General features: G+C 51.0%; 1 protein-coding gene across 1 annotated transcript in view; it reads left to right on the forward strand.

Moving 5' to 3' along the window:
* Window positions 1-967: 967 nt before the first annotated feature.
* LOC119382005 (metalloproteinase) overlaps window positions 968-26534 on the forward strand; it is a 103917-nt gene continuing 78350 nt past the window's right edge. The window contains exons 1-3 of the mRNA XM_049412972.1: window positions 968-1044; window positions 1524-1684; window positions 12690-12779. Coding sequence (XP_049268929.1) covers window positions 987-1044; window positions 1524-1684; window positions 12690-12779 — 309 coding nt within the window. The 5' untranslated portion in view covers window positions 968-986. The remainder of the gene's footprint in view (window positions 1045-1523; window positions 1685-12689; window positions 12780-26534) is intronic.

Below are 26534 nucleotides of genomic sequence, written 5' to 3' on the forward strand. Positions count from 1 at the left end.
GAATATAGATTAGATTTTCACGTATTTCTACAATTAACAAAATGAGGCTTGTTAAGTGCAGCATATGACATATTATGACCACAAGTAAAAGAGCAATGAATTGGGGTGCGCAACTTTCTGAGAGTTTTATTTTTGTGGGCTATACTATGCGCTGTGTATTCTCTCTTGAATCTCGCGTACGACCAAAATGAAGATCTATCTTTGGTAAGCGCCGTGCGTACAATTTTGGCTCACTATTGATGTATCACAGAATTGTGAGAACGGCCCAGAAGAGTCTAAGATTAAAATAGTTTATTAAAGTGAACTGAGTCGCCGTTTTTAAGATAATTTCTTCAACTGGTTCATAATTATGAAAGCCACATTTCCTATGTGGCTTTCATAATTCATAATGACCGCAAAGTAGGCGCTTTTATTTTTGCTTAGCATCGCGGATACACATTAGAAAGAGACATATCAAATGCTTTCACACGTTTCTGCAGGCGGAAGAAAAAAACGTCATACTTGCGTACGAGGAAAACTTATGAAAAGTTCACGTAAACTGACTCATTTCTTGACGTAAGATGTCATTTACGTAGGTTCCACAGAAAGAACAGCACGTGCTTAGTTCATGAAGTCCACTGTTACAAATCGTTTCTTCTTAAGTCTGAATGGCAGTTCAAACGTATTAGTGACTGTATTGGCTTCACAGTAGCATACTGAAATATTGATACCTATTGATACGTGTCTTATGATTGTCTTGCAGTGTCACTTAATACCATTTATTGGGACACTGCCCTTTTTCCGTAAGCATGCTGTGACCGATATCAGTGCTATTGTGTTGTTTTCATAAAAATATAAATGGAGGTCATCTTGAGAGGCAGCAAATACAGTCAGGTTCGTTTTCTGAAAAGCCATGAAACTCCAGCTGTAGCCAAATGACTTTCTGAGTAGCTATAAAACAAGCTCAGCCACTTTCGGGAACAGTGAACTCTACGGAATCAACAATAATGCAGTGCATTTTTTTCGGCTTAGTCGTATTTGCTACATTAAATCATGGCGCAAAAGGTAACGATCAGTTTTTATCTTGCTTTTGTAAACTGAAATATTTTGTTTCTACCTAATCTTGTTTTCGATCTCTATACATTTGACTTTTCAGTTAGTAAATCGAATATTAACACAGAAATGTCGAGACATCAATGCGTTTTTATAATTTTATCTTGTAATTTGCCTCATGAGCGCATTCTCCTCTTCAAGAACGAAAACAGTAAATAAGATCGACCTGATAATAAACGTAAATCTTCTACATGGTTACCATCGTGTGTTTTCTCTAACCCGTGTCTGTAAGGTTATTCAGTGTGTCTCGAATGGTCGAATGCGAGTGGGAAAGGGCAGCCAGTAATCTATCAATACCATATGAAGCATTGCTTTTGGATGTCTTTTTTGTATCAATATACTGTGCGTCATGTCATTTGATACTGTCACGTTCCGCAAATTTCTCACTGCTCTTTATGTAGTCGACACTAAAGAAAGTCTATTTCCAACAGCAACAATCGTTTATCCAAGAATGTTGGAGAGTCGAGCTGAAGATGGCCGAAAGCTGCTTAAGATAAATGACGATATAACGCTCAAACTGAGTAAAAGTAGTGTCTTGCCAGAAGACTTTCTTATTTACTCAACAAAGGATGACGCACCAATAGCATACCATGTAAGTAGCTTTCGCAAATCTGCAGACGTGTGTGTGCATTGTGAAATACTGGCGCACGCACTTTATGCAGCGCCCAAACTGGTACGTTGCGCACAAAATTTGAAAAACTACGCGTCCTTCAGAGGGCCGTTATCACGCTTGACTGCATGTTGTAGCTATTAGAACTTATCTGCCTGAAAACTCAGCTGTGGTTCTTGTTTTGGTACATTGTCATTAACAGGGTGGTCGAGCACCAGCGTCGCTGTATGACGAGATTAACAACATTCGTTATTTAGTTGATATACATATTTTGCTAAATATATAGGGAAGCTCAAGTGGCCATTTCTAATATAAACACGGGTTGAGAAACACAGTACAACACAACGCGTATACATTACTACACAGTTCCGTCTACGGTTTAAAAGTGCATAGCTATTTTGAAAAAAAAAGACATGGTTGACCCTTCATCATTGGAGTCGGTATAACCCGAAAGTGAAATGTGTCTTCGCAGAAGTGTCTGAAAGTTTATTATACGTTGACATACAAAAGCTTCCGCAATGCGTATTGGTGTTTGGCAGCTATGGCACCACTTGATGTGGACGCACCCACGTGGACGTCTGGTGGCACATTTCCAATCCGACTACTAACGCCCGTGAACATTATTAAACGTGTGTGGTAGCTGTAGTAGCTAACGTACTACCTAGACACAGTATACGATGAATTCCGGTCATCAACATGCACATAATAAAGACCGACACGATGTGCACTTATTCAAAGCGTCGTCAGTTGAGGAGAGACATGGCAAGGTGTTCGCTCTGTAGTAGTCGTTGCCAGTGCACCCGAAGCTGTAGGTGGCGCAGAATCACTGTTCGTCCACTAGGAAGCGGCCCTACGCTCGCGAGGAGGCGTCACGCGCTGACGCGAACGGCGCATCGCGTAACTGCGTCGTCACTACATCAAATCATCGTGGACGCTGCATTTCACCGACCATGCAGTTTTCTACAATATTGTAGCGCAAGCCTCCGCCGCGCTGAGACGAGCGAAACGCTCGCAGTCAGTAGTCGCTAGTGGCATGATGTATTACTCATTAAGATATAGAGATGGGCTAGTTGAAAACGATGCATGTTTGTAAAATGTCAGCGCCAACAGAACGGAGCAAAAGACTACAACGTCCTCTTCGTCTTGTGCTCCTGCCTGTTCGTGCTGAATTTTACAAATATACATTCCATGTGGCCTCCGAGATTGGCTTCGGCAATGCGCCGTTGCTAGTGTTGGTCAGGCTGTTTCATTCGCACGGGGAGAGCGTAATCAGAGGAAGTGGTGTGACAGCCAGAAGAGCGTCGGTTATTAGACACTGAGCTTCTTTACTGAGCTTGGGCTAAGGCAGAAGAGGGTGTTGGGTAATGTCGCCATCCCGCGGAATGTTAAGGATCTTGCAGAAAGATCGCACCACGGCCGGGCTAGAAACGCCACGCAAGACGCGACGCGCGTTGTGTCGCCCCTGCAGTCTCACCGTTATTGCTCACCGTGCGAGCGGGGAACGTGGCGTGCCAGCCAGGCGAGCGTCGCAGAGCTATTTCTAGATGGATCCTATGAGCGCGGTTTTGGCTAACGTCGCCACCTCGTGGTGTGTTAGGGCGCAGCCATGCATCACTTTACTCTACTACTACCCGACGCCGGCGAACAACACGTATTTTCTGCAAAAGAAAAACAAAGAAAAAGGCGAACAAAATAAAAATATGCAGATATACATGATCGTCCAGGCGGACACATGAAGTACATTTTTGTCGTCCATCGTCGAGGTCCATTTCTCCGGCTCCCCGCTCCTCACATGTTACTGAAGCTTGGACACAATAAGTGAGTACATTCCTTAAGCTTGGACACAATAAGTGAGTACATTCCTTTCGTCAATTGTCACGCCTCACGTCTTCCGCGCCCACCCTCCACAGCTGCTCGTGAAGCCTAGTGAGGGGATGAAGCTTCGCAAGAAATGATAAGCGCCTAAAAAAGAGCTGAACTCAGAAAGCTTGGTATATATATATATATATATATATTGTGGCGAAGCAATTCGTACTGTTTAACGGTTGCGTTCTCCAGCGGCTCCTAGTGCGTCGTCCTCTTATAAACGCCGCTCGCTCTCGGAGCCCGTGCTCTTGCCCTGACTGTCGCCATAGCGAATTGTCGCCGAGTCCCGTCCAATAAACCGCTTAACAAATTGGTGGAGAGTGCTGTGCTCCCATTCGATGCCTCTGGAGCTTCGATCCCGTACCCTACCAGCTACCATGCCTCAAGACGCCGCCCAGCAGACGCCTGCGCCTACACCGACCTCATGTCCCGGTGTCCCTCGTATCCGCGACCCCCCAGTCTTCACTGGCGCAGATGGGACCGACGTGGAGGACTGGCTCGCGATCTATGAACGCGTGAGTGTCCCCAATAAATGGGACGAGGCGGGAAAATTGACCAATTTGGCTTTCCACCTCGCGGGTGTGGCCGGCCTGTGGTACAACAACCACGCATCCGATTTTACGACGTGGTCCGACTTCAAGACCGCCATCATCAACGTGTTTGGCCGCCCTGCCGTTCGTAAGCTGCAGGCCGAACAGCGTTTGCGAGAACGAGCTCAGCAGGCCGGCGAAACCTTTACCAGCTACATTGAAGACATCCTGGATTTGTGTAAGAAAGCCGACGCGACCATGTCGGAATCTGACAAGATGAGGCACATTATGAAAGGCATCGACGACGATGCCTTCACGATGCTGCTCGCCAAAAACCCCAGCACAGTGGCCGAGGTCATCACCCTCTGCCAGAACTACGAGGAGCTGCGCCGGCAGCGGTCGATGACCCGTCGCTCTCCATCCCGCGACGCCGAGCTCGCTGGCTTGTCGACCATATCCGACCACTCCGCCTTGCTCGCGGAGGTGAAGTCATTCGTGCGCGAGGAAATTGCGCGCCAGTTCTCTCTGCTGGACTTTGCTCAACCTCAGTACGTTCAACAGCCGTCAACCACTCTTCTCCCTCCCCTCCCTCGAGCGATTGAGCAGGAAATCGCGGAGGTCATGCCTGAGTACCACCAGCACCATCCAGCTCCTGCACCACTCAGTTACGCCCAAGTTGTCGCCAGGACGTCCCCAGTAGTACCTACGGCTGCCCCACACAGTTACGCCGAAGCCGCCGCTAGACATCAGTCCTTCGAAGCGGCTGTGCCGGCTACCTACGCCGACGTCATGCAGAGGCCACGACTGCAGCCAACGATGCAGCCCTACCAGTCGCCACCCCGTCAATCACGTCCTGAGCCATGGGCGGGCCCTGCTCCAGCAAACCGATGGCGCACACGTGACAACCGCCCCATATGCTTCGCATGTGGTTACGCCGGCCACGTGGCGCGTTACTGCAATCGCGTCCAACCGCCTCAAGTCGTGTCGCCCGCCACCAGCCAGTCAAACAGCACATTTTACGCCCCACCTACGCCTCTGTCGCCGACGTCACGCCAGGCTCCATCTGCTCGGCGCTCTCCGTCTCCACGACGTCGCTCACTGTCGCCGATGCGCCCACGTCCGGTCGCACGCGACCAGGAAAACTAGTCGTCGCAGTCCAGGAGGCAAGGGCTGCGACGCTATCGAACTGCGAAAGCCCTCAGCGAAGCCCATCGAACGTGATAGACGTGTTTGTCGACGGTGTTCCCGCATCTGCCCTTGTCGACACTGGAGCCGCCGTATCCGTTATGGACCAAAAATTGAGCCGATTACTACGAAAAGTGAGGACGCCACTGTCTGGGATGTCTCTCCGTACAGCCAGCTCCCAGAGTATTCATCCTACAGCAATATGCACAGCTCGCGTCGTCATTCAGGACGTTCTGTACGACCAGGGTTGCCAATGGTGGCTACTTTTCGCCAAATTGGCGACTTTGAGGGGCCCGTGGCGACCTAAAATTATGAATGGCGACATGGCGAATTTTTGGCGATTTTCGGCTTAGGTCTCCACTGAGTTATACATCCTAAGCTCCGTGTCTTCGCAACGAATGAGCGGCAACACTGTCTGCATTTTTCCTTGGCTGTAGACCTAACAGTAGAGTGTGCACACTACGCGTCATTCCTTATGTCCGTCCTGTAACTCGTGTGTATCTCCTCAATTCATCTAGAAGCAGGAGGCACGGGAACGTCCCCCAGAGACATTCTAGCAAAATGTAAACCGCGAGGAGACAGTGTTTGACTGTAAGTTAATAGCTTTCGGCGCTTTAAGCTTCTCAAAAGTTTCGCTTCTGAAGGGGCTAGGCGACGGGTTGGCCGCGTGTTCCGACCATTTGTACCGCCGATGCTCCAACTGTTCTGAATAGCTTGGCGACTTATTCACTGTTGCAGTACCCCCAGTTCAGCTGGTAAAGACTGTTTGGGAATAGCGAAGAGAGGCGGCTATTTGTGCAATAAAAAAATATTTATTGAGGCATTTTCCATTGTTCTCGGTGAGCGTGTGCAATAACAACAATTGCTATACAACATTTTACATTGCCTACCTGTTCATTAATAACGCATGGGATTGACGCGTGTAGATATAAGTGACTGTAAGAAAAGGTCGGTAGCGTCCGGTGTCATATTAGTTCGCACTGAAAAGGTGTAAGACCCACTAATGATCGGTTCCTGTAAGACTTCTGTCGTGTTACCTTCAACAAACCTTTTATAATAATTTTAATTCATATAAGGGTACGTAAATCTGTCTGCAAACAACGCTTTCAAGGTTTTCTCCCAAGGTTTACGACACTTTTACCATTGAAACGAGCGGACAGGGATGGAAGGATATCATGAGCATTTCATTCATTCACCCTTGCGCCACCACACACATCTTGCGGCTAGTCGGAGAAGCAGCACCATGCACTCCCATGGTGAAGCGGGCAATACGACTGGCATTGAGAAACGTCAATGTAATTTAAGGGTCTTGGATGGTACTGTATTCTATGGGGCTATACGTGAGAGGAAATTTTTATTACTAGGTATGACGCACATATCTAGAATGGCGACTCTTTTGGCGAGGTTTGTAAAAAAATGGCGACTTTTGGCGACTTTTTGCTCGCCATTTGGCGACATTTACTCGAAAGTGAGTGGCAACCCTGTGTACGACGTCGAGTTCATTATAATTGCTGCATGCTCTCACGACGTCATCCTGGGATGGAATTTTGTCTCCCTCCACGACGCCGTAATTCCTTGCGCACAAGCCGAAATCGAACTCTCCCCGTTCTCAGATCTGACGCCGGCAGATACTTCATCGGTAGCGAGCAAGATCCTCGTCAAAGACGATACCAAAGTGCCTCCAAACTCGTCGACGGCTGTGTCAGTCGACTGCGCCGGTCTCTCCGACACCATTGCACTCATTTCGCCATCGGACCATGTTTGCACAAGGAGAGGCTTGCTGGTACCTTTCGCGACCGTCCAGGTCACTCAGGGCATTACCGCTATTTTTGTTCACAACCCATCTCCATACATTGTTACGTTGGTGCGAATGGAGTGTCTTGGCAGAGTGGAACCCCTCGAAGACGCACAAGTTATGGACGCACCCGATGACAAGCACTGTCCCAGTTCCGGTACGCTCAGTACTGTTTCCGCGTCCGATTCGTCACCTGCTGATGTGTTTAGGTCCTCCATTGCTGACGACCTCACATCGGTCCAGCGTTCCCAACTTCTGTGCCTACTGAAAGAATTTCGTTCTTCTTTCGATGTCGGGCAAACTTCTCTCGGCCGCACTTCCGCTGTTACGCATCGCATCGACACCGGCGCCCAACCACCACTGCGGCAACGTTTATATCGCGTGTCTCCCGCAGAACGGCAGGTCATTAATGAGCAAGTCGACGATATGCTTCGACGCGACGTTATTCGGCCCTCGGACAGCCCATGGGCGTCTCCCGTTGTTCTCGTTGCGAAGAAGGACGGTTCCGTGCGGTTCTGTGTGGACTACCGACGGCTCAACAACATCACTCGTAAGGATGTTTATCCGCTGCCGCGAATCGACGACGCAATTGACAGCCTGCAAGGAGCCGAATTCTTTTCGTCTCTTGATTTGCGCTCGGGGTACTGGCAAGTACCCATGGCGGATGACGCTCGACCGAAGACAGCCTTTGTCACGCCTGACGGCTTGTACGAGTTCAACGTCATGCCGTTTGGTCTGTGTAATGCGCCCGCGACCTTCGAGCGCATGATGGACATCGTTCTGCGCAACTTGAAATGGCACACGTGCTTGTGTTACCTGGACGACGTCGTGGTTTTCGCTCCGGACTTCTCCACGCATCTCCAACGTCTGCGGCATGTTTTGACGCGTTTGCGCAACGCCGGCCTCCAACTGAATCTGAAGAAGTGCCGATTTGCAGCACGGCAGCTGACAATCCTCGGCTACGTCGCGTCCAAGGATGGAATCCTTCCCGATCCGGCCAAGCTTCGGGCCGTGGCCGAATTTCCCAAACCTACGTCCCTAAAAGAACTGCGCAGTTTCGTAGGACTGTGTTCGTAATTTCGACGCTTCATACGAAACATTGCCACCATCATATCGCCGCTGACGAAGCTCCTTGGAAGTAACGGACCCCTAGATTCGTGGTCGTCCGAGTGTGACTACGCGTTCACAAAGCTCCGTGGTGTGTTGACGTCTCCTCCAATACTTCGCCACTACGATCCTACGGCCCCAACGGAGGTACACACGGACGCCAGCGGTGTGGGCCTCGGCGCTGTCCTTGCGCAGCGGAAACCAAGGTTCCCCGAATACGTCGTGGCGTACGCAAGCCGTACGCTTACCAGAGCCGAGACCAATTACTCAGTCTCGGAAAAAGAGTGCCTGGCGATCATATGGGCCCTTACAAAGTTTCGACCTTATTTGTATGGTCGCCCATTTGATGTCACCGACCATCATGCACTATGCTGGCTGTCGTCATTGAAGGATACCTCAGGCCGTCTCGCGCGCTGGGCACTTCGCCTGCAGGACTACGACATCCGCGTGCTGTACCGCAACGGACGCCAGCATGCTGACGCCGACGCCCTCTCGCGCTCCCCCTTGCCTGACGACAATGCCCCCTGCTCAGTACCTCACATGGCTGTTGCTTCAATCAACGTTCACACCATCGCTACCGAACAGCGCAAGGATAAATGGATCACGTCGCTGATCGACTTGCTCTCTGATCCGTCGGCAACACCATCCACTCGCGCGTTGCGTCGTCAAGCCCACCATTTCGCCGTTCGTGACGACCTCCTGCACCGACGGAATTACAACGCCGACGGCCGCCAGTGGCTACTAGTGATACCCCGCAGTCTGCGTTCTCAAATATGCGATGCCTTCCACTCTGACCCGCAATGCGCGCACTCTGGGGTATCCAAAACTTACCACCGCATTCGACAACGATACTTCTGGCGTCAGATGTACCGCTACGTGCAGAAGTTCGTTCGCTCCTGCCTCGATTGCCAACGCCGAAAACCTGCAACGCACGTGTCGCCAGCAGGTCTACAACCATTACCTTGCCCTAACCGTCCGTTTGGGCGCGTGGGCATATATTTGTATGGACCACTTCCTCTGACTTCGGCTGGTAACCGCTGGGCCATCGTCGCTGTTGACCATCTAACGCGATACGCCGAAACCACCGCCCTCCCAGCGGCTACAGCGCGCGATGTTGCCTCCTTCCTACTACACAGATTCATACTGCGTCACGGTCCACCCCAAGAGCTTCTCAGCAATCGAGGCCGTGTCTTCTTATCAGAAGTCGTGGAAGCCATTCTGAAAGTGTCATGCTGTTCACCGCAAAACTAGTGCTTACCACCCGCAGACGAATGGCCTAACCGAACGCTTTAACCGCACGCTCGGCGACATGCTGTCGATGTACGTCGCCGCCGATCACACCAATTGGGATGCCATTCTGCCCTTCGTCACCTACGCCTATGATACCGCCCCTCAGAGCACTACCGGTTTTCACCCTTCTTCTTACTGTACGGAAGGCACCCGTCGCACACCATCGACACGATACTTCCATACAAGCCGGATCCATCTGAGTGTGCGCCTATTTCTGACACAGCCAGGCTTGCTGAAGAGTGTCGCGAGCTTGCCAAGACATTTACGACGCAGGAACAAGAGCTGCAGAAGAGCATTCGCGGTGGCACCACCACTTCTGAGCCTACGTTCCTCCCTGGAGCGCTCGTATGGCTCTCGGTCCCTACCACTGCAAGTGGCCTCTCTTCAAAACTGCTGCCGAAATACGAAGGCCCATACCGGGTCGTCGAGCGCACATCCCCGGTCAGCTACGTGATCGAACCCATCGAACCAGCTTCGGACAAGCGCCGTCGAGGGCGCGACATAGTCAACGTGGAGCGCCTCAAGGCCTACTATGACCCACTCATAGTGACGAGCTGTTAGGTCGCCGGACGGCTCCCTTTTCGTACCCGGGGTAATTGTGGCGAAGCAATTCGTACTGTTTAACGGTTGCGTTCTCCAGCGGCTCCTAGTGGGTCGTCCTCTTATAAACGCCGCTCGCTCTCGGAGCCCGTGCTCTTGCCCTGACTGTCGCCATAGCGAATTGTCGCCGAGTCCCGTCCAATAAACCGCTTAACAATATATACTTGGCCGAGACAGGCCACTAAGGCACAACGAGTGCCTTATATATATATATATATATATATATATATATATATATATATATATATATATATATATATATATGTAGAGAGAGAGAGAGAGAGAGTACCAAGGGAGATTAACACAATACCCTTTCGTCAGGGCAGTTCCAATCTACCCCTCGTCTGTCTCTTCGTCGCCTACTTACTCGCAGCGCGCGCGACAGAGTCCGAGTGCTGCTCTTCGTCATTGCACTCAGCCATAAGTGCGATAGCTCGGAGATGCCGACACTGTCACAGGGGGGCGGCACTAGTTGTGCCTTAGTGGCCCGTCTCGGCCACGTAGCGAGCTGTTTGGGAAATTAGCTGATGATGGCCTTGCAGTAAACATTGACCGTGTCGTAGTGACCGCTGATCTCGACCACACATGAAAAGCTCCCTCCGGCGACTTTGGCGCGCGCCATTGGCTGTGCTTTCGTTGTCGTAGGCTTCGCTGGCGACTGTCTTCCTGGACGCGGGAGAAAGCTAGACAATATTGTAGAAACCGCACAAAGATCGCAGTTTCGCGAACAACAAATGCGATAGCATCAAATTGTAAAGTAATACGAAGTCAGGCTAGCCTCTATCTTTTTGGATCCGATCTTGCGTAACTCAAGAAAACGCTGGTATGAGGGAAAACGGCCGCTCAGGGATCGATGCGGGTTTCTTGATTTTTTTTTCGCAGCAAGTTTCCGAGCGGCCTCCTGATTGTTAGGGAAACACAGCCCTCCCCCAAACTCCTCCTCCCGCCTCTCCTGGGGTCCCTTCATGTTCCTTACGAAAGACGGGTAGGCAGTTTCCTTTCTGCTTGGTGAGCAATTCACGGAATGCCTCGGACGCGGGCTGATGTCCCACGCGCCCTCCATGTGATAGAGAGGGCCGGTTTGTTTGTTCTCTGCTTCAGCCGCGTTCGTCGCTAGCATTCGCGAACGTTTACTCGCTGGAAGAACGCACAGTGTGCAGGATGATGTTATCAATTTGACTTCATACAGAAAATGACGCCGATTGCCAAAACCCTTAGAGTGTGTTAATATAATTACATCGCAATAAAACGAGTCGGTCGGCCGGATCACGATTGGTCATAGTGCGCTAGTATGGTGGTAAGCTACGTATCACCGGAAAGGGAGCAATACTCCTTAACGGCACGCCACACGACGTCTCCTTTAACAACTCCGCTGCCATCGTACAAGTGCGCCCCGAATTTTCAATAGCAGATCGTGTCTTGAGAAAATATCGCATGAATCGCAGCCGGGGAGGTCATGTGAGCAGAGGTGAAAAGCCGTGTCATAGGGAGGAGACTCGAGCTGCACGGTGAGATTTTGGCTAACAATGACGTCGGCCATGTTCGTCGCCATGGCTTTGTGCACCTCACTCAGGCGCAGGTTGTATGGGAAGGACGTTCTTGAGACTAATGCTTTCTTTGGTCTGGGGTTCATTGAGGGAGACTTCGTTGCGACAGGAATGGACGTCTATTTCTGCAGCCCATGTATGCGCTGACTATCGAGGATTTTGCCTCAAGGGGTCACGAAGCCCCATGTTTCTGATATCCGTAGGTAAATCAACGTTCCGAAATGACCCATCAAGTGCGAGTGGAGCCGTTGCTTTTGTGTGCTGAAAACTGCTGAACTTGGGGGTGGCATTTCCGCGTATGAGAGATGAAAAGTGGTGTCAGCCTCTGACAGTGGTTATTACGCAGTTAGGACACCACCTAAGGGTGATGTCTGCACCTGGGCAAGCTGCGAAGCTGCCTGCTGGTCAGCTGCAGTGCGCAGTTACAGCGTCGAGGCGGCGCCCCTTCGGAGCTACGACCTCTCTGCAGGTCGTGTTGGACTCACTCGTCGGACAGGGAACTTTGTTTTCTCTTTATAAATTAGTAGCGCAGTCTCAGCCAGTCTTATACCACCATTGTGAAACTCAATTACTTGATTGGAAAAGAACGCTCAGTAACAATCTCTCTTTTGACCCCAAGAAAAGTAACGCGCTCTTTCTGGGTGCAAACTTCACTCCGATGTTTGCACTTGCTGAAAGGGATTGGTGTAAAAACTTCTAAGTCTGCAGTACGGCCGGTGTATAGAGGTAAGGTTGAAGAGGTGTCCCACTAATGCAGGACCTCGGTGGTCAATGAGAGATGCATGCGGTAAGACAATTTCTGCAATATGACCGGCTGGACCCATTTCAAGGTTTGGGCTAGTGCATATATATTGCCCTTCGTCTTAGGGCGAGAGCAATTAATTGACACACTCGGTAGTTAAGCTGTGTTGGAGATGTGGTTGGAGCTATGCTGAAGCCAACCAGGTGTCGCGTGGTGGGAAATGAATTACGCATGTTCAGGTATTTTGTTCATGAAGCCTTGACTGCAGCGTTTTCTTGACAACGGCTGTCACGTGCATTTATCCAGCGGCGTGGTTTTATTTCAGATGCGCGGCGCTGACGTAGAGAAGAATATATATGAAGATGCAGAACAGATGGCAACAGTTGATGTGTCCGAAGAGGACGGCATCAGCGTTGTATGTATATATTTCAGGTCTCTATAGTGAGTGAGGTTGTTATTAAATTCTGGTTCGTCATTTTACAGTTCTAAATTACAATATCTACATATATGTTTGCAGTATAGTACATGTTCTATTTACCCTGCTAATTACTTGGTAGTGCGAAATGAGGCTTGTGGCTCCACCTGCTCGTTAAGTCGCAAACTGCCGCTTCCTGTAATGGATGTGAGCTCCGTAAATTGAGAGCTGCAGATTACACTAATTCTGACAGAGGAGGGCAGGTAAATCTTAACATATCGAAACAAGTTGCATTTGAGTGCAAATGTTTATTCTATTTCTACGTCTCAGAAGCATGAGGGAAGATATCAATTTAATGACCTTAGGAAGTCTTTTCTAAAGCGCTATGTGGCCAACAACAGTATGTGTATTCGTGCCAAGAGAACCGGAATGGATCGGGGTGTCGGTTTCTTGACAGACACGAGGTGAATGATGATATGATGATTGAGGAGGTGGCTCGTAGATAATCGGGTTTTGCCTGCGTTATTAACATCATCAAGGCGCTCGAAGAACAAGAGGAAGGAGACTTCTCTTTCGCGCGAGCGTGCGCGTGGTATACAGTTGGCTGTGCTGTATGTCGTTTTGCCTGCGTTAATGTCATCATCAAGGCACTCGAAGAACAAGAGGAAGAATTCTTGTCTTTCGCACGAGCGTGCGCATGCTACAGTTGGATATGCTGTCTTCGGTTTTGCCTGCGTTAATATCATCATCAAGGCGCTCGAAGAACAAGAGGAGGAAGACTTCGTTTTCGCGCAAGCTGCGCCTGTACCGGTCGCCTCTGGCACTAAGGTTACGCGTACGGCACGGGACTTTGCCCCATCTTAAGAACCTGGCGAGCCAGCTCCTTAAAAACGCCGAAAAAAAGAGAGAAGAGAGAAATAAAGAAAGAAAACAGAGAAGCAAAGAAGGCCGCTCAGCTCTATAGAAAAGTAAAGACAGACAGACAGACAGACAGACAGACAGACAGACAAAGAACTTTATTAAGGTAGTCCTGAGGAGCACCGCAGCCGTTCAGGGCGGCAGCGCCGCGGGCGCTCCCACGTGGGGGCGTGGAGGCCAATCCTCACCGCCGCGTCGTGGGCCCTCTGGACGGCCCCTTAAGTGGTGTAGTAGATTCGAGGTCCTTAGCTCGGAGCACCACTCTTCTTCAGTGAGGCGTTGAGGGCCCGTAAGGAGGGACACCGCCAGAACATGTGATCCAAATTGCTTCGCGCGCCGCAATCGCGACAGTCCGCGTGCTCCGGTTCTGAATTCACCATTTACGAGACACTGTGTGCATGCCTTTGCAGCTGGGCAAGGTGGTCGCAATTGGCAAAGTTGTAGCACGAATGCTGGTTAGACATGAAAAATATTGTGCGTTCAGTTAAGAGCTAGGCGGCAACCTCGATTTGGTTGCTGGTCATCATTACCTCAATCGAATAATCCCTGCTGCGGCCGTAGTTACTGGCCTTGAGATATTTTTTTCAGCTACATATCTCTCGCCTGTCTGCTCCAATGACCACTAAAAATGACTGCGGTAACGTACATATACGTTTCGATCGCCTGCCATGTTCTTGGTTTAGTTTCTTAGTTAGACGTAGTTAGACTGCGCGAATGACGTCTTGGCGCACGCTTGGCGCAAATTTTATGATTTCTGTCGGAATGTAGCAGGATGTAGCAGGTTTCACCTCGCGCAGTTTGGTGCAATTGGAGCAGCTATCACATCACTGCAATTTGAAAGCTTTACTTGTGCATTGCAGTTTTACTGAAAGTTGAACATCGCTCTCCTTCAATAAATCCCATTTTATAAACACCGGGATTTAGCGCTTGCATCATTTATTTCAATTCGCGGCACGTACCTTCTTAGAGCCATATGTTTTCTATTGTGTTTCAACACATTTTGCTCAGAGCTGAAATAGTATAGTTTGGCATTTCAATTGTTGGGATGATGCGTATTGTGGCTATGGAGCGCGCTAATTAGTATGAGTATAAATGAAGGCAAAATTTCGATTTTAATGAACAAGTGCTTCAAAGATTAGCTTTCGTGTCAACCCGATATACCTTCCTGCATGTCTTATACGGCCACTGCGCTGTGTCGATGTTTCCAAACAGTAAAAATAAACCGATCCTCAGATGATATGCATAGAAGTAAAATGGGTTTCCATGAATAACATCGTTGTATATGTTGAATGCCACGGTGATATAGGGGTAATGGTAAGCGATTGCTCACCCAAAGGTCACGAGATTGAACCCCGGTCGTGGCGGCCGCATTTCAAGAGAGGCAGAATGCTAGAGGTCCGCGGGCTTAGACTTGGGTGCACTTTAAAGCAACCCAGGCAGTCGAAATTTTCGGAGCCCTCAATTACGGCGTCTCTCACAAACGTAGCGTAATTTGGGACGTAAACGCCCAGCACTTTTAATTTTTATATGTTTATAAATCACGTTCTGCCTCTGGGTGTAGGTTGAAAAGGCGCTTACAACATTTCACCAGCGCCTGCGCAGAGCATTATCAGGTGCTTCATTTGCACTCGACGAATATTTTGGCACAATATGGGTAATTTGAAAGCATAGTTCAAATAATGTGTACTGAATGACGCAGTGCATGATTTAAAGCACTTGATGCATGTAAGCCCTCCGCACCCTGTTTAGGTTGTGATCTTTAGTTACCATAAAACAAAAGTTTCGCTTCAATAACTGCTTAAGCGGTACGCCCTCTACTGAAATGGCTCTGCGAGTCTGCAGGAAAAAAAAGTAGTAATTTTGTTTCTAGAAGCATGCATACAAAATACGTACATCAAAAAGCCATTCATCCTAAAATTACTAGTAGATGGCACGGATATGTGTGATCCTTCTTATTTGCAAGAGCAGTATATATTGCCACGCCCACTTCTTGTCTTGTTTTTATGTATTCGGGTTTGACCGGCAGGGACGGTTATCAACGCTCGACGCTGTCCGCGAAGCAGTGTTCGAGAAGCTTCGCGATTGTATCAGATCGTTTTGTTAAGATTGCGCCCCGCACGCGAAGGTCCCAGATTTGTCTAGAGATAACGCCGCCACCAGCGATATTGCTGGAAAGTTCGATAGCGCCTGTATAAAAGCTGACGCGCTTGACCGCTTGTCAGTTGATCGACGGTCGACGCTCTGTTCGCCGCTATCAGTGTATTGCTGTAATTTGACGTTCAGTTTCCCGGCCACAAGTTCGGCCAAATAAAGAGTTTCATCTCGGATGTGCTGACTGCCGTCTTCGTCGACGTCACGACCACGTGACATCTGGTGGAGGTGCTGCTTCTTCCATGATCCGGACGCCCCCGCGAAGCGCTGACCCAAGCCCAAGCCGCGAGGAGGACGACGACAAAGAAAACCCGGATCGTCGTACAAGCTGCAGGCAGAAAGGACTGCAGCCAGAGCACGGGCTCTTTCCCGAACAAACCAGGCAGCCCCAGGTCCCAACACCGACCGCAGCGACGATGACCAACCCCGTGCAGCCTGCGCCGATCCCACTCCGGCAGCCCAAGGAGCCGCCAACCTTCCGTGGGTCGTCATTCGAAGACCCGGAAACCTGGCTCGAGACTTTCGAAAGGGTCTCAACATTCAACAACTGGGACTCCGAGGACAAGCTGCGCTACCTTTACTTTTACCTTGAAGACGCAGCAAAGACCTGACACGAGAATCGGGAGTCCACTCTTCGAACTTGGGACGCCTTTCGCAGCGCTTTCCTGCAGACGTTTGCAAGCGTCGTCAGAAAAGAAAGGGCCGCAGCCTTGCTAGAGACGCGGGTCCAACTTCCAAATGAAAACGTTGCCATCTTTGGGGAAGAAATGACCGGACTGTTCCGCCACGCTGACCCAGCCATGCCTGAGGACAAGAAAGTCAGGTTGCACATGCGAGGGGTAAAGCAAGAGCTCTTCGCTGGGCTGATGCGAAACCCACCCTCGACAGTCCAAGAATTCATCTCAGAGGCGTCGACGATTGAGAAGACGCTGGAAATGCGCAACCGCCAATATAATCGCCGATCGATTCAAGACAGCCTAGCTGTTCATGCCGTCGGCTCCGACGATCTGCGTGAGACGATCCGAGCGATAGTGCGGGAAGAACTGCGCAAGCTGTTACCCTTACCACAGCCTGAAGTTTCCTCGATCGCTGACATCGTCCGAGAGGAAATCCAGCAGTCTCTGGGCACCCCTGAGTCAGCGCAGCAGCAGCTGCAAGCAGTGAGCTATGCTGCTGCAGCCCGACGCAACGCCCCCCCCCCCTCCTCGCCCACGTCAAGACGCCGCGCCGCCCCAGCAGTTCCGCCGCCAGGCAACACCGCCGCCGCCACCGACGTCATACCGCCCGCCAGCCGGCCAGCTATACACGCCGAGGAAGAACAACGTTTGGCGCGCCCCCGACCACCGCCCACTTTGCTATGATTGCGGTGAAGCTGGCCACACTTACCGCCACTGCCAGTACCGACAGATGGGACTGCGTGGGTTCGCCATCGACGCGCCGCGTGCACAGCGAGGGGAAAGACCACGCGACATCGCCGACTACCTCTTGGGAACGCAATGGACGCCCCGACAACCTTCCCGTTCGCCGTCGCCAGGCCGGTACGTCTCCCCCCAACGCTGACCATACACTGGCCCAACGCGAAGCCGGTCACCCAGCCCGTATACGGAAAACTAAGGGCAGCAGCCGATGGAGGTGCGGTTGCTGTACGACGAAATACCGAAGATCCTCCGCCGCCGACGACAACGCCGCAACGAAATCTAAAGTACACGCCGCAAACCGAACGAAGACCTGACGTCGGAACTTCACGGCCCGAAGAAGACCTGACGACGCAACGTCGAAGCAGCGGGACAAACCGACGTAGCCGTGATCCGACGCCGCGACCAAATCGAAACGGTAGGCGATGAACGAGTGACCTCGACGTTCTCATCGACGGCCACAACGTCACCGCTCTCGTCGATACTGGAGCCGACTATTCTGTCATCAGTGGACCGTTCGCGATGAAGCCGAAGAAAGTCAAGACCGCCTTGAAAGGCCCCGAAATCCGGACAGCTGGAGGTCACCTAGTAACGCCGGCAGGAATCTGCACAGCGAGGGTCTCCATCAACAACCGGATTTATCCCGCAAGCTTCGTAGTCCTTCAGCACTGTTCCCGAGATGTCATCCTTGGTATGGCCCTCAGATCCAAGTCATCGACCTCACATCCAAGTCGATAACACTATCTACAGAAAAAGCATTACCGCGGTGCACGCCGCCAGGGAAGCATGCCTTGAATGTGCTGGACGACCAGGTCACCATTCCCCCTCGCTCCAGCGTCATCATTTCCGTCGGCACTCAGAAAGTAGCAGGCCTGAAAGGCGTCGTTGAAGGCGACCAGCACCAGTTGATTAACCGCGAGATTTGCGTCGCAAGAGGAATAGCAGAGTTGTGGGAAGGCAAAGCAACAGTGATGCTCACACATTTTAGCAACAAGTATAAGCACGTAAACAAAGGCACGACAGTCGCCTACATCGAATAAATTGTGGCAGCCACCAATGCTTTCGCCATCGCCGATTCTTCCGAGCCCCGCACCGACGAACCAAGCTCCTCAACCAGCTTTCGACCTCAATCCTAGCCTTCCGAAGCATAAACAAGAACAGCTCAAAACCCTGCTCTTGAAATACAGGGACTGATTTTCGTCATCGTCAAGAATCCGCCAGACCCTAGTCGCAAAACATCGCATCATAACAGAGGAAAATGCCAGGCCACTCCGGCAGAGCCCGCACACAGTTTCGACGCGAGAACGCGAATCCATAAAGAAACAAGTCGACGAAATGCTACGCGACGACATCATCCAGCCGTCGAAGAGTCCATGGGCGTCACTCGTGGTGTTAGTGAAGAAGGACGGAAACCTACGCTTCTGCGTCGATTATCGCCGCCTAAACAAAATCACGAAGAAGGACGTCTACCCTCTCCCACGGATAGACGACACCCTGGACCGACTCTACAACGCGAGGTAATTTTCGTCGATGGACCTCAAGACCGGCTATTGGCAAATCGAAGTCGACGAGAGAGACCGAGAGAAGACTGCCTTTATAACACCAGACGGCCTCTTCGAGTTCAAGGTTATGCCCTTTGGTCTTTGCTCGGCACCTGCGACGTTCCAGCGCGTTGTGGAAACCGTGCTGGCTGGATTGATGTGGCAGACTTGCCTTGTGTACTTGGACGACGTCATCGTGTTTGCCTCAAGCTTCGACGAACACCTCCGGCGCCTTGACGCTGTACTACAAGCAATCAAGACCTCTGGCCTCACCTTGAAGCCTGAAAAGTGCCGCTTTGCATACGAGGAGCTACTCTTTTTGGGTCACGTGATGAGCAAGGGCGGTGTTCGCCCAGACCCGCAGAAAACAGCTGACATCGCTTCCTTCCCGCCCCCCACCGACACGAACGCCGTGCGCCGTTTTCTCGGCTTCTGCGCATACTACAGGCGCTTCGTCAAGGAATATTCACGAATCGCCGAACCGCTAACTCACCTCACGAAGACCGACGTGCCATTCAAGTGGGAAACGGCGCAAATCGAAGCATTTGAAGAAGTGAAACGACGCCTTCAGATGCCTCCAATACTAGCGCATTTCGACGAATACGCCGATACAGAAATTCACACCGACGCAAGCAGCGTAGGACTCGGCGCCGTCGTTGTGCAGATTGACGGGCAGGAAAGGGTCATCAGTTATGCTAGCCGGTCGCTATCAAAGGCAGAAACGAAGTATTCCACAACAGAAAAGGAGTGCCTAGCGATCATCTTGGCTGCATCCAAGTTTCGCCACTACCTCTACGGCAGGCCCTTCAAAGTTGTGAGCGACCACCACGCATTGTGTTGGCTAGCTAACTTGATGGACCCTTCCGGTCGCCTCGCACGGTGGAGCCTACGATTTCAAGAATTCGACATTACCGTCGTTTACAAGTCCGGAAGAAAACACTCCGACGCTGACTGTCTGTCACGCGCCCCCGTCGACCAACCGCCGATGCACAACAAGAAGGACGACTCCTTCTTGGGAACCATAAGTGCCGACGACTTCGCCGAACGGCAGCGAGCGGATCCAGAACTCAGGGGCCTTGTGGAATACCTCGAGGGCAGGACCACCGTTGTTCTGAAGGTATTAACGCGGGGACTGACGTCATTTTTCTTGCGCAACGGTGTTCTCCTAAAGAACTTCTCACTGCTTCGAGCCGATTGCCTTCTCGTGGTACCCTCGACATTGCGGCCAGAAGTCCTCCAGGCTCTGCACGACGACCCGACATCTGGACACCTGGGTGTTTCTCGCACGCTAGCAAGAATACAGGAAAAGTACTACTGGCCGCGCATTTCCGCCGACGTCACTCGTTACGTAAAGACCTGCCGGGACTGTCAGCGACGCAAGACACCGCCCACTGGGCCAGCCGGACCGGACTTCTGCAGCCTATCGAGCCACCTCGATGGCCGTTCCAGCCAATTGGGATGGACTTACTGGGGCCGTTCCCGACGTCCAATACCGGAAAGAAATGGATCGTCGCAGCTACCGACTACCTCACCCGCTACGCCGAGACAAGGGCCCTGCCCAGAGGGAGTGCCGCCGAGGTAGCGAAGTTCTTCGTTGAGAACATCATCCTGCGTCATGGCGCCCCAGAGGTTCTCATCACCGACAGAGGTACGGCGTTCACTGCTGACCTAACTCAGGCAATACTGTGATACAGCCAAACAAGCCACCGCCGGACCACAGCGTACCACCCACAAACAAATGGCCTCACCGAGCGGCTAAACAAGACCATCGCCGACATTTTCGCCATGTATGTCGACGTCGAACACTAGACGTGGGATGCCATCCTTCCGTATGTGACATTCGCATACAACACGGCTGTCCAGGAAACGACGCAGATGACGCCATACAAGTTGGTCTACGGAAGGAGCCCGGCGACGACGCTCGAGGCCATGCTACCCAACGTCACCGACGAAGAAAATCTCGATGCCGCCGCTTACTTACAACGCGCCCAAGAAGCTCGACAGCTCACCTACCTGCGCAACAAGACCCAGCAGGACACCGACAGCCGTCGGTACAATCTTCGACGACGCTTCGTGGAATACCAGCCCGGCGACCATGTTTGTGTCTGGACGCCGATACGCCGACGTGGGCTAAGCGAAAAACTCATTCGGCGATACTTCGGGCCATACAAGGTTCTTCGACGCCTCGGCGCTCTTGACTACGATGTCATCCCGGACGGCATTACGAACTCCCAGCGACGCCGCGCACGACCTGAAGTCGTCCATGTCGTGCGCCTTAAGCCGTTTTTTGCGCGTTAGCGAACCTGGGGACTCTATTTTTTCCTTTGTTATTGTAATTTATTTGTGTATGCACTTGTTTTTTTCTCTTCTATGTTCTTTCACAAGCATCGGGACGATGTTTTTCAGAGGGGAGGGCAATGCCACGCCCACTTCTTGTCTTCTTTTGATGTATTCGGGTGTGACCGGCAGGGACGATTGTCAACGCTCGACGCTGTCCGCGAAGCAGGGTTCGAGAAGCTTCGCGATTGTAGTAGATCGTTTTGTTAAGATGCGCTCCGCACGCGAATGTTCCAGCTTTGTCTAGAGATAACGCCGCCACCAGCGATATTGCTGGAAAATTCGATGGCGCCTGTATAAAAGCCGACGCGTTTGACCGCTTGTCAGTTGATCGACGGTCGACGCTCTGTTCGGCGCTATCAGTGTATTGCTGTAATTTGACCTTCAGTTTCCCGGCCACAAGTTCGGCCAAATAAAGAGTTTCATCTCGGATGTGCTGACTGCCATCTTCGTCGACGTCACGACCACGTGACAATACATTGGCCGAAGAGAAATGCAAAATTAAGAGGTAGGCATATTCATTATTTGGCGAACATCACAATGAAAGTTCGTTAAAGATATAAGAACATCACACATTTGCAGGGCGGGCATTGAGCACCGTTATCACTTGTAAAATGCTTCTGAGTTTGGATACAGTCTAAACATTTCCAATTAAAAAGCAGCATCGCTTATATGGCAATACTGTCACTTGGTAGTGGCAGTGAAGAAGGTACAAGCAATGAACTCTGTACACTGCACTCTGTAAACTAACTAAAGGTACAAGCAATGCACTCTGTACACTGATAGCGGCCATCAAAATCGTCGGCCGTCGGTAATCGGCCCGTCTGTGCAATTCGTCAGCATTTATACATACCCTATCGCACCTTCCTACTGTCGACTAAAGTCGTTTACTTGTGTGCTGCGCGTACTCTTAAAAGATAAGTCTGAAGCAATCGCGAGGTTTGCAAACATTGTGGCATAGCGCGTAGCAATGCCCCCCCCCCCCTTCCCCTCCATGAATCATCCTGTCGATGCTGGATGAAGAGCATGGAAGTAATAATTCAAGGAAAGGAACATAACAAAATAACTTAGAAATACAGTTCCACAGATCGTTAGTGCGCATAAAAAGGTTTAAGGCGCGCTACATGGACGGTCTCACGTTGTGTGCGGCGCCGCCGAGAGGATGTAATGCCGGCTGGGACAACCTCTAAGTTCAACGGGCCAAGACACCGCAGTACTTTGGATTACCCGAAGTAACCTCGAAATTTTCCCTGAAGCCATGTCGGTGGGTCGGCGTCCAGGCCCAAACACTGTCGCTGGGTTGGCATTTCATGCGGCGCATTCGAAGATATTACATCGAAGGCTCTCAATCTGCTGCTTCTTCATACGCATGTGGGCGAGTTGTCGAGCTTTTTCTGCGCTTTGTGGGTAAGAGGCGAAGGGCGCAATTATTTTTGTCGGTTAAAGTTGGCAGCATGGCGTCGAGAATCGTTGCTAGTTTCCTTCCGTAAAGCAGCTTGAAGAGTGCCACCTGTATTGTTTCCTTACCGCAGTATTGTGGGCAAAATGTCCGTACGCAAGGATGGCGCGCCAGTTCTTCTGTTCAGCGTCGGCAGACAGGGCTAACATAACCGCGATGGTTTTATTGAAGCGTTCCGACAGCCCATTCGCCTACGGGTTGTAGGCGATTGTCTTTCGATGACTGTCTCACTGAGGATCATTTGAGTTAGGTCAACAGGAAAAACGGCCCCTCTATCACTGGTGAGGACTTCTCGAGCCACATGTCGTAGCAGAATGTTGTCTACGAAGGTCTTGGCTAGCTAAGGTAGACCACTATCTTCGGGCAGTGCTTTCATTTCGGCGTAGCGAGTGAGGCAGTCTGTAACTACGACAATATACTTATCGACGGACGTTCACGACAGAAATGGCCATAGCAAATACATGCTGATCTGGTGGAATGGTCAAGGAAATGGTTTATTCGGCTGAAGATACCCTGCTCGGCTTTTAAGGACATGTGCGTGCATTCAGAAGTAAACTTTCACTCTACTGCCAACATATTATTTGTTCTCGTCCAAGCTGTAGGGCTTCCAAGCTCATTTGAAATGATGTTATAGCCAAAGTAGCGTAAGTGGGTAAGCCCATCGTATAAATTGTAATCTTACGCGCGTGATCGAATCTGCAGGATCATATGTTCATATTATCACAAACACTGCATTTACAAAACAGGACAGCCTGCTAATATTAGACTAGAAAGCGTTCGCGCGGACAGGGTGAAGACATTACCGAAAAGAATGGCACATCAGTTTCCTGTGGCATGTCAAAACTTCGATATTCTGAAACTTCACGTACTCAGTAAAAGTTCCGTTACCCGAGTTACAAGAAATATAAATACCCCATACATTATTTACAAATTTAAAAGACTCCATCCAATACGTATGAACGTATCAAAGGGGGCTTTTGAATCTATCCAATGTGTTACAACCACACCGAAAACCAGGAGAATTAAGCCTTACTTCTACGAATGTCTAACCGTTTTAATCACCATGAAATTGTGATTGTCCGGTGGTACTCACTTTTGGCAATCATAATGCAACGATTCACGGACCTCCACTACCACGCTTTCGACGCGAATCTCCCTCACCCCTCCCCACTATCGTTTTTATTATTTAGTAACTGTTTTCTATTAATTTTCAGTCACCCAATCCGTCACGCCGAAGCCGCTCCATCTCCCCACCACCGTTTGCGCACTTGCCCTTTCCCCTCCTTTGTTTGGGCTGGAAAAGAGGGTACGAAGCGTCTAAATGCACGAGCTAAGGTAGGCAGTTGCACCCATGACGAAGACAAATCCCCCTGACGTAACGTTGGCGTCAGTTATACCCTATGACCGACCACGGTGATCTAGTGGTTGTGGTGTTCGAATGCTGACCCGCAGGCCGCGCATCGAATCCCGGCCGCTGCGGCGGCATTTCTATGGAGGCAAAAATGCTTCAGGCCCGTGTACATAGATTTAAGCGCATGTTGAAAAACCCCCGGTGGTAGAAATTTCCGGAGCCCTCCCCTATGGTGCCCCTTATAATATCGTGGTTTTGGGACGTTAAACCCCAACAATTATTATTAGTCACACCCTATGTTCACGAATTTTTCGTATCTTCAAGGTTCCATCTTCCCCGGATCTTTAGCCTTCTAGGAGCTTGCTCCTTATGCTCGGGGCTTGTCCATCGCCGTAGTAGCCGGGGGTAACACAGGTAAAGTATAACCATCTCAGTGCAGGCTCGCGCTAAACCCCCTCCATGCGTTTTCCGTCGGCTAGGTTAAATAGCGCCAACTCGTCCTCCCCGTCTCCCTTTACACCGGTTCCCCGCTTAGCGGAAGCCGAAGTGCCGCCATGATGTTTCTGCTGCTTTTCTGGTTGATGCACCCGCCCCATGCTCGCCCATGCACTCGCGCCGCAGAAACACCGACCGAAAACTCGCTCGGCGGCAGGCAGTTCACGACGAACCTCAAAACAAGAACACTAGGGAAACCGAGAATGAAATATTTGCTTTCTCGCGTGTCCACATGCGTGCCCAGAAATAAGATGGAAGGAAAAAGCGGAAGAAAGGGGCTCAAGAACTTCCTTCCGGAAGCTCCGGAACCGGAAGTGGGCGTCGTCGTCGAAACAATAGATGGCGGTACTTAAAAAAGCTTTAGCTCGCGCGAAAGAAAACTCTTCCTCTTGTTCTTGGAGCGCCTTGACAATTGTATTAACGCAGGCAAAACAACATATAGCATAGCCAAATGTAACAGGCGGCGCTCGCTTCACTCCGGTGAGTGCTCTAGTTTGATAGGAGACCGCTAGAGGGCCACAACTGCGCGCTTTCTCTCTCTTTCGACAGTCGTCAGTCAGTGCGCTTCGATACTACTGAGATGAACGAAGAAGACAACGCGGCGGAGCGGAGGGCTCGCAAGGCAGCAGTAGTGCTGGCTCGCCGCCAAGACCCTGCGGTGACAGCTAACGAAGACCAACAGAGATATCAGCGTCGTGCGGATCCCAGGACACAAGTCCGCGAAGCCGAAGCAGCGCAGAAGCGGTGGCAAGAGAACATCGAAGTGGTACGGGCTCGGGATGCAGCGGCCAAGCGCAGATAGCAGTTGCTACCTGAAGTTGGTGGTGCCGACGCGCCCTTCAAGCGCGATTTCCTCGACCACACGTTCAGCCACAGCTGCAAGGTCTGCGACCGCTTGTGGTTCGACAGCAACCCGACCACAATCGCTACTATAACAACGCGTCACGTCTTTATATGACAGTAGAGGAATTGTACGGAGCATTAACGGTTTACCACATTATCTCCGAGGAAGCTCGTCTAACATCATTCACTTCGTGGATATGGTAGAATTCTTTTATTGCGATAGCAATTATATGGACAGTCTCGGCTGGATTTTGTCATCGCCGTCGCCGCCGTCATGCGCCGTATTTGTATAAGTATGTGTATATATATTGCCACATCCATATTTGTGTCTGACTATACGCTGGCGACGACAAGGAAGACAACCGGTGCGCTCGAGAGGCGCAGCGTGAAAGACTCAAAAAGAAGACGTTCTTGGCGGCTTCACGCCTCCAGCGTTATCTTCGAGTACGACACGCCGTACGCCTTTCTGAATAAAGCCCCTGTGTTTTATAACCCGCGACACTGGTGGAGGAGCTGGGTACCATCGCCTCATGATCGGTACTCCTGTGAGTAGCCCTGCATCCAGCCCCACGAGACCGCCACGCGTGGAGACGTCTGTACACCGCTCTAGTCGTGGCCTGCAAGGTCTGAGACCAGAATTTGGCCTTTTACAAGGATCCCCGCTGCCGACAGCCACCCTTGCTCAAGAAATGGCGTTTTCAAGGAGCCCTAAGCAGGTAACGGTCCAGAATCTTCGGATTCCCGAACCATTTCACGGCCGCCCGAACGAAGATGCGGAAGACTGGCTTGAGGAGTTTGAACGGGTAGCGGAGTTGAACCACTGGCGCCCCGACGAGAAGCTCTTCCACGTATACGTTGCCCTTGAAGACGGTGGGAAGACGTGGTTCATAAACTGCGAGGCAACTCTGACAACATGGGACGCGTTTTGCCTTCGGTTACGCGGTACCTTCGGCAACACAGGCCGACGTGAAAACGCACAACGCCTTCTTGAGTCACGCATCCAACAGCTACATGAAGGCGTCGCCATGTTTGCCGAGGATATGGTGCGTTTGTTCCACCGCGCTGACCCCAACATGTCCGAGGTTAAGAAGCTAAGCCATCTCATGAGGGGCGTCATAGAACAGCTGTTTGTTGGTCTCGTGCGCAATCCGCCGACAACAGCCGACGAGTTTATCAGGGAAGCCACCGCAATAGAGCGGGCGCTGCAGCTACGGTACCATCAATGCGATCGCCGAGCCACCGGCG

Source organism: Rhipicephalus sanguineus, chromosome 2, assembly GCF_013339695.2.
Source record: "Rhipicephalus sanguineus isolate Rsan-2018 chromosome 2, BIME_Rsan_1.4, whole genome shotgun sequence".
NCBI classification, from domain to species: Eukaryota; Metazoa; Arthropoda; class Arachnida; order Ixodida; family Ixodidae; genus Rhipicephalus; species Rhipicephalus sanguineus.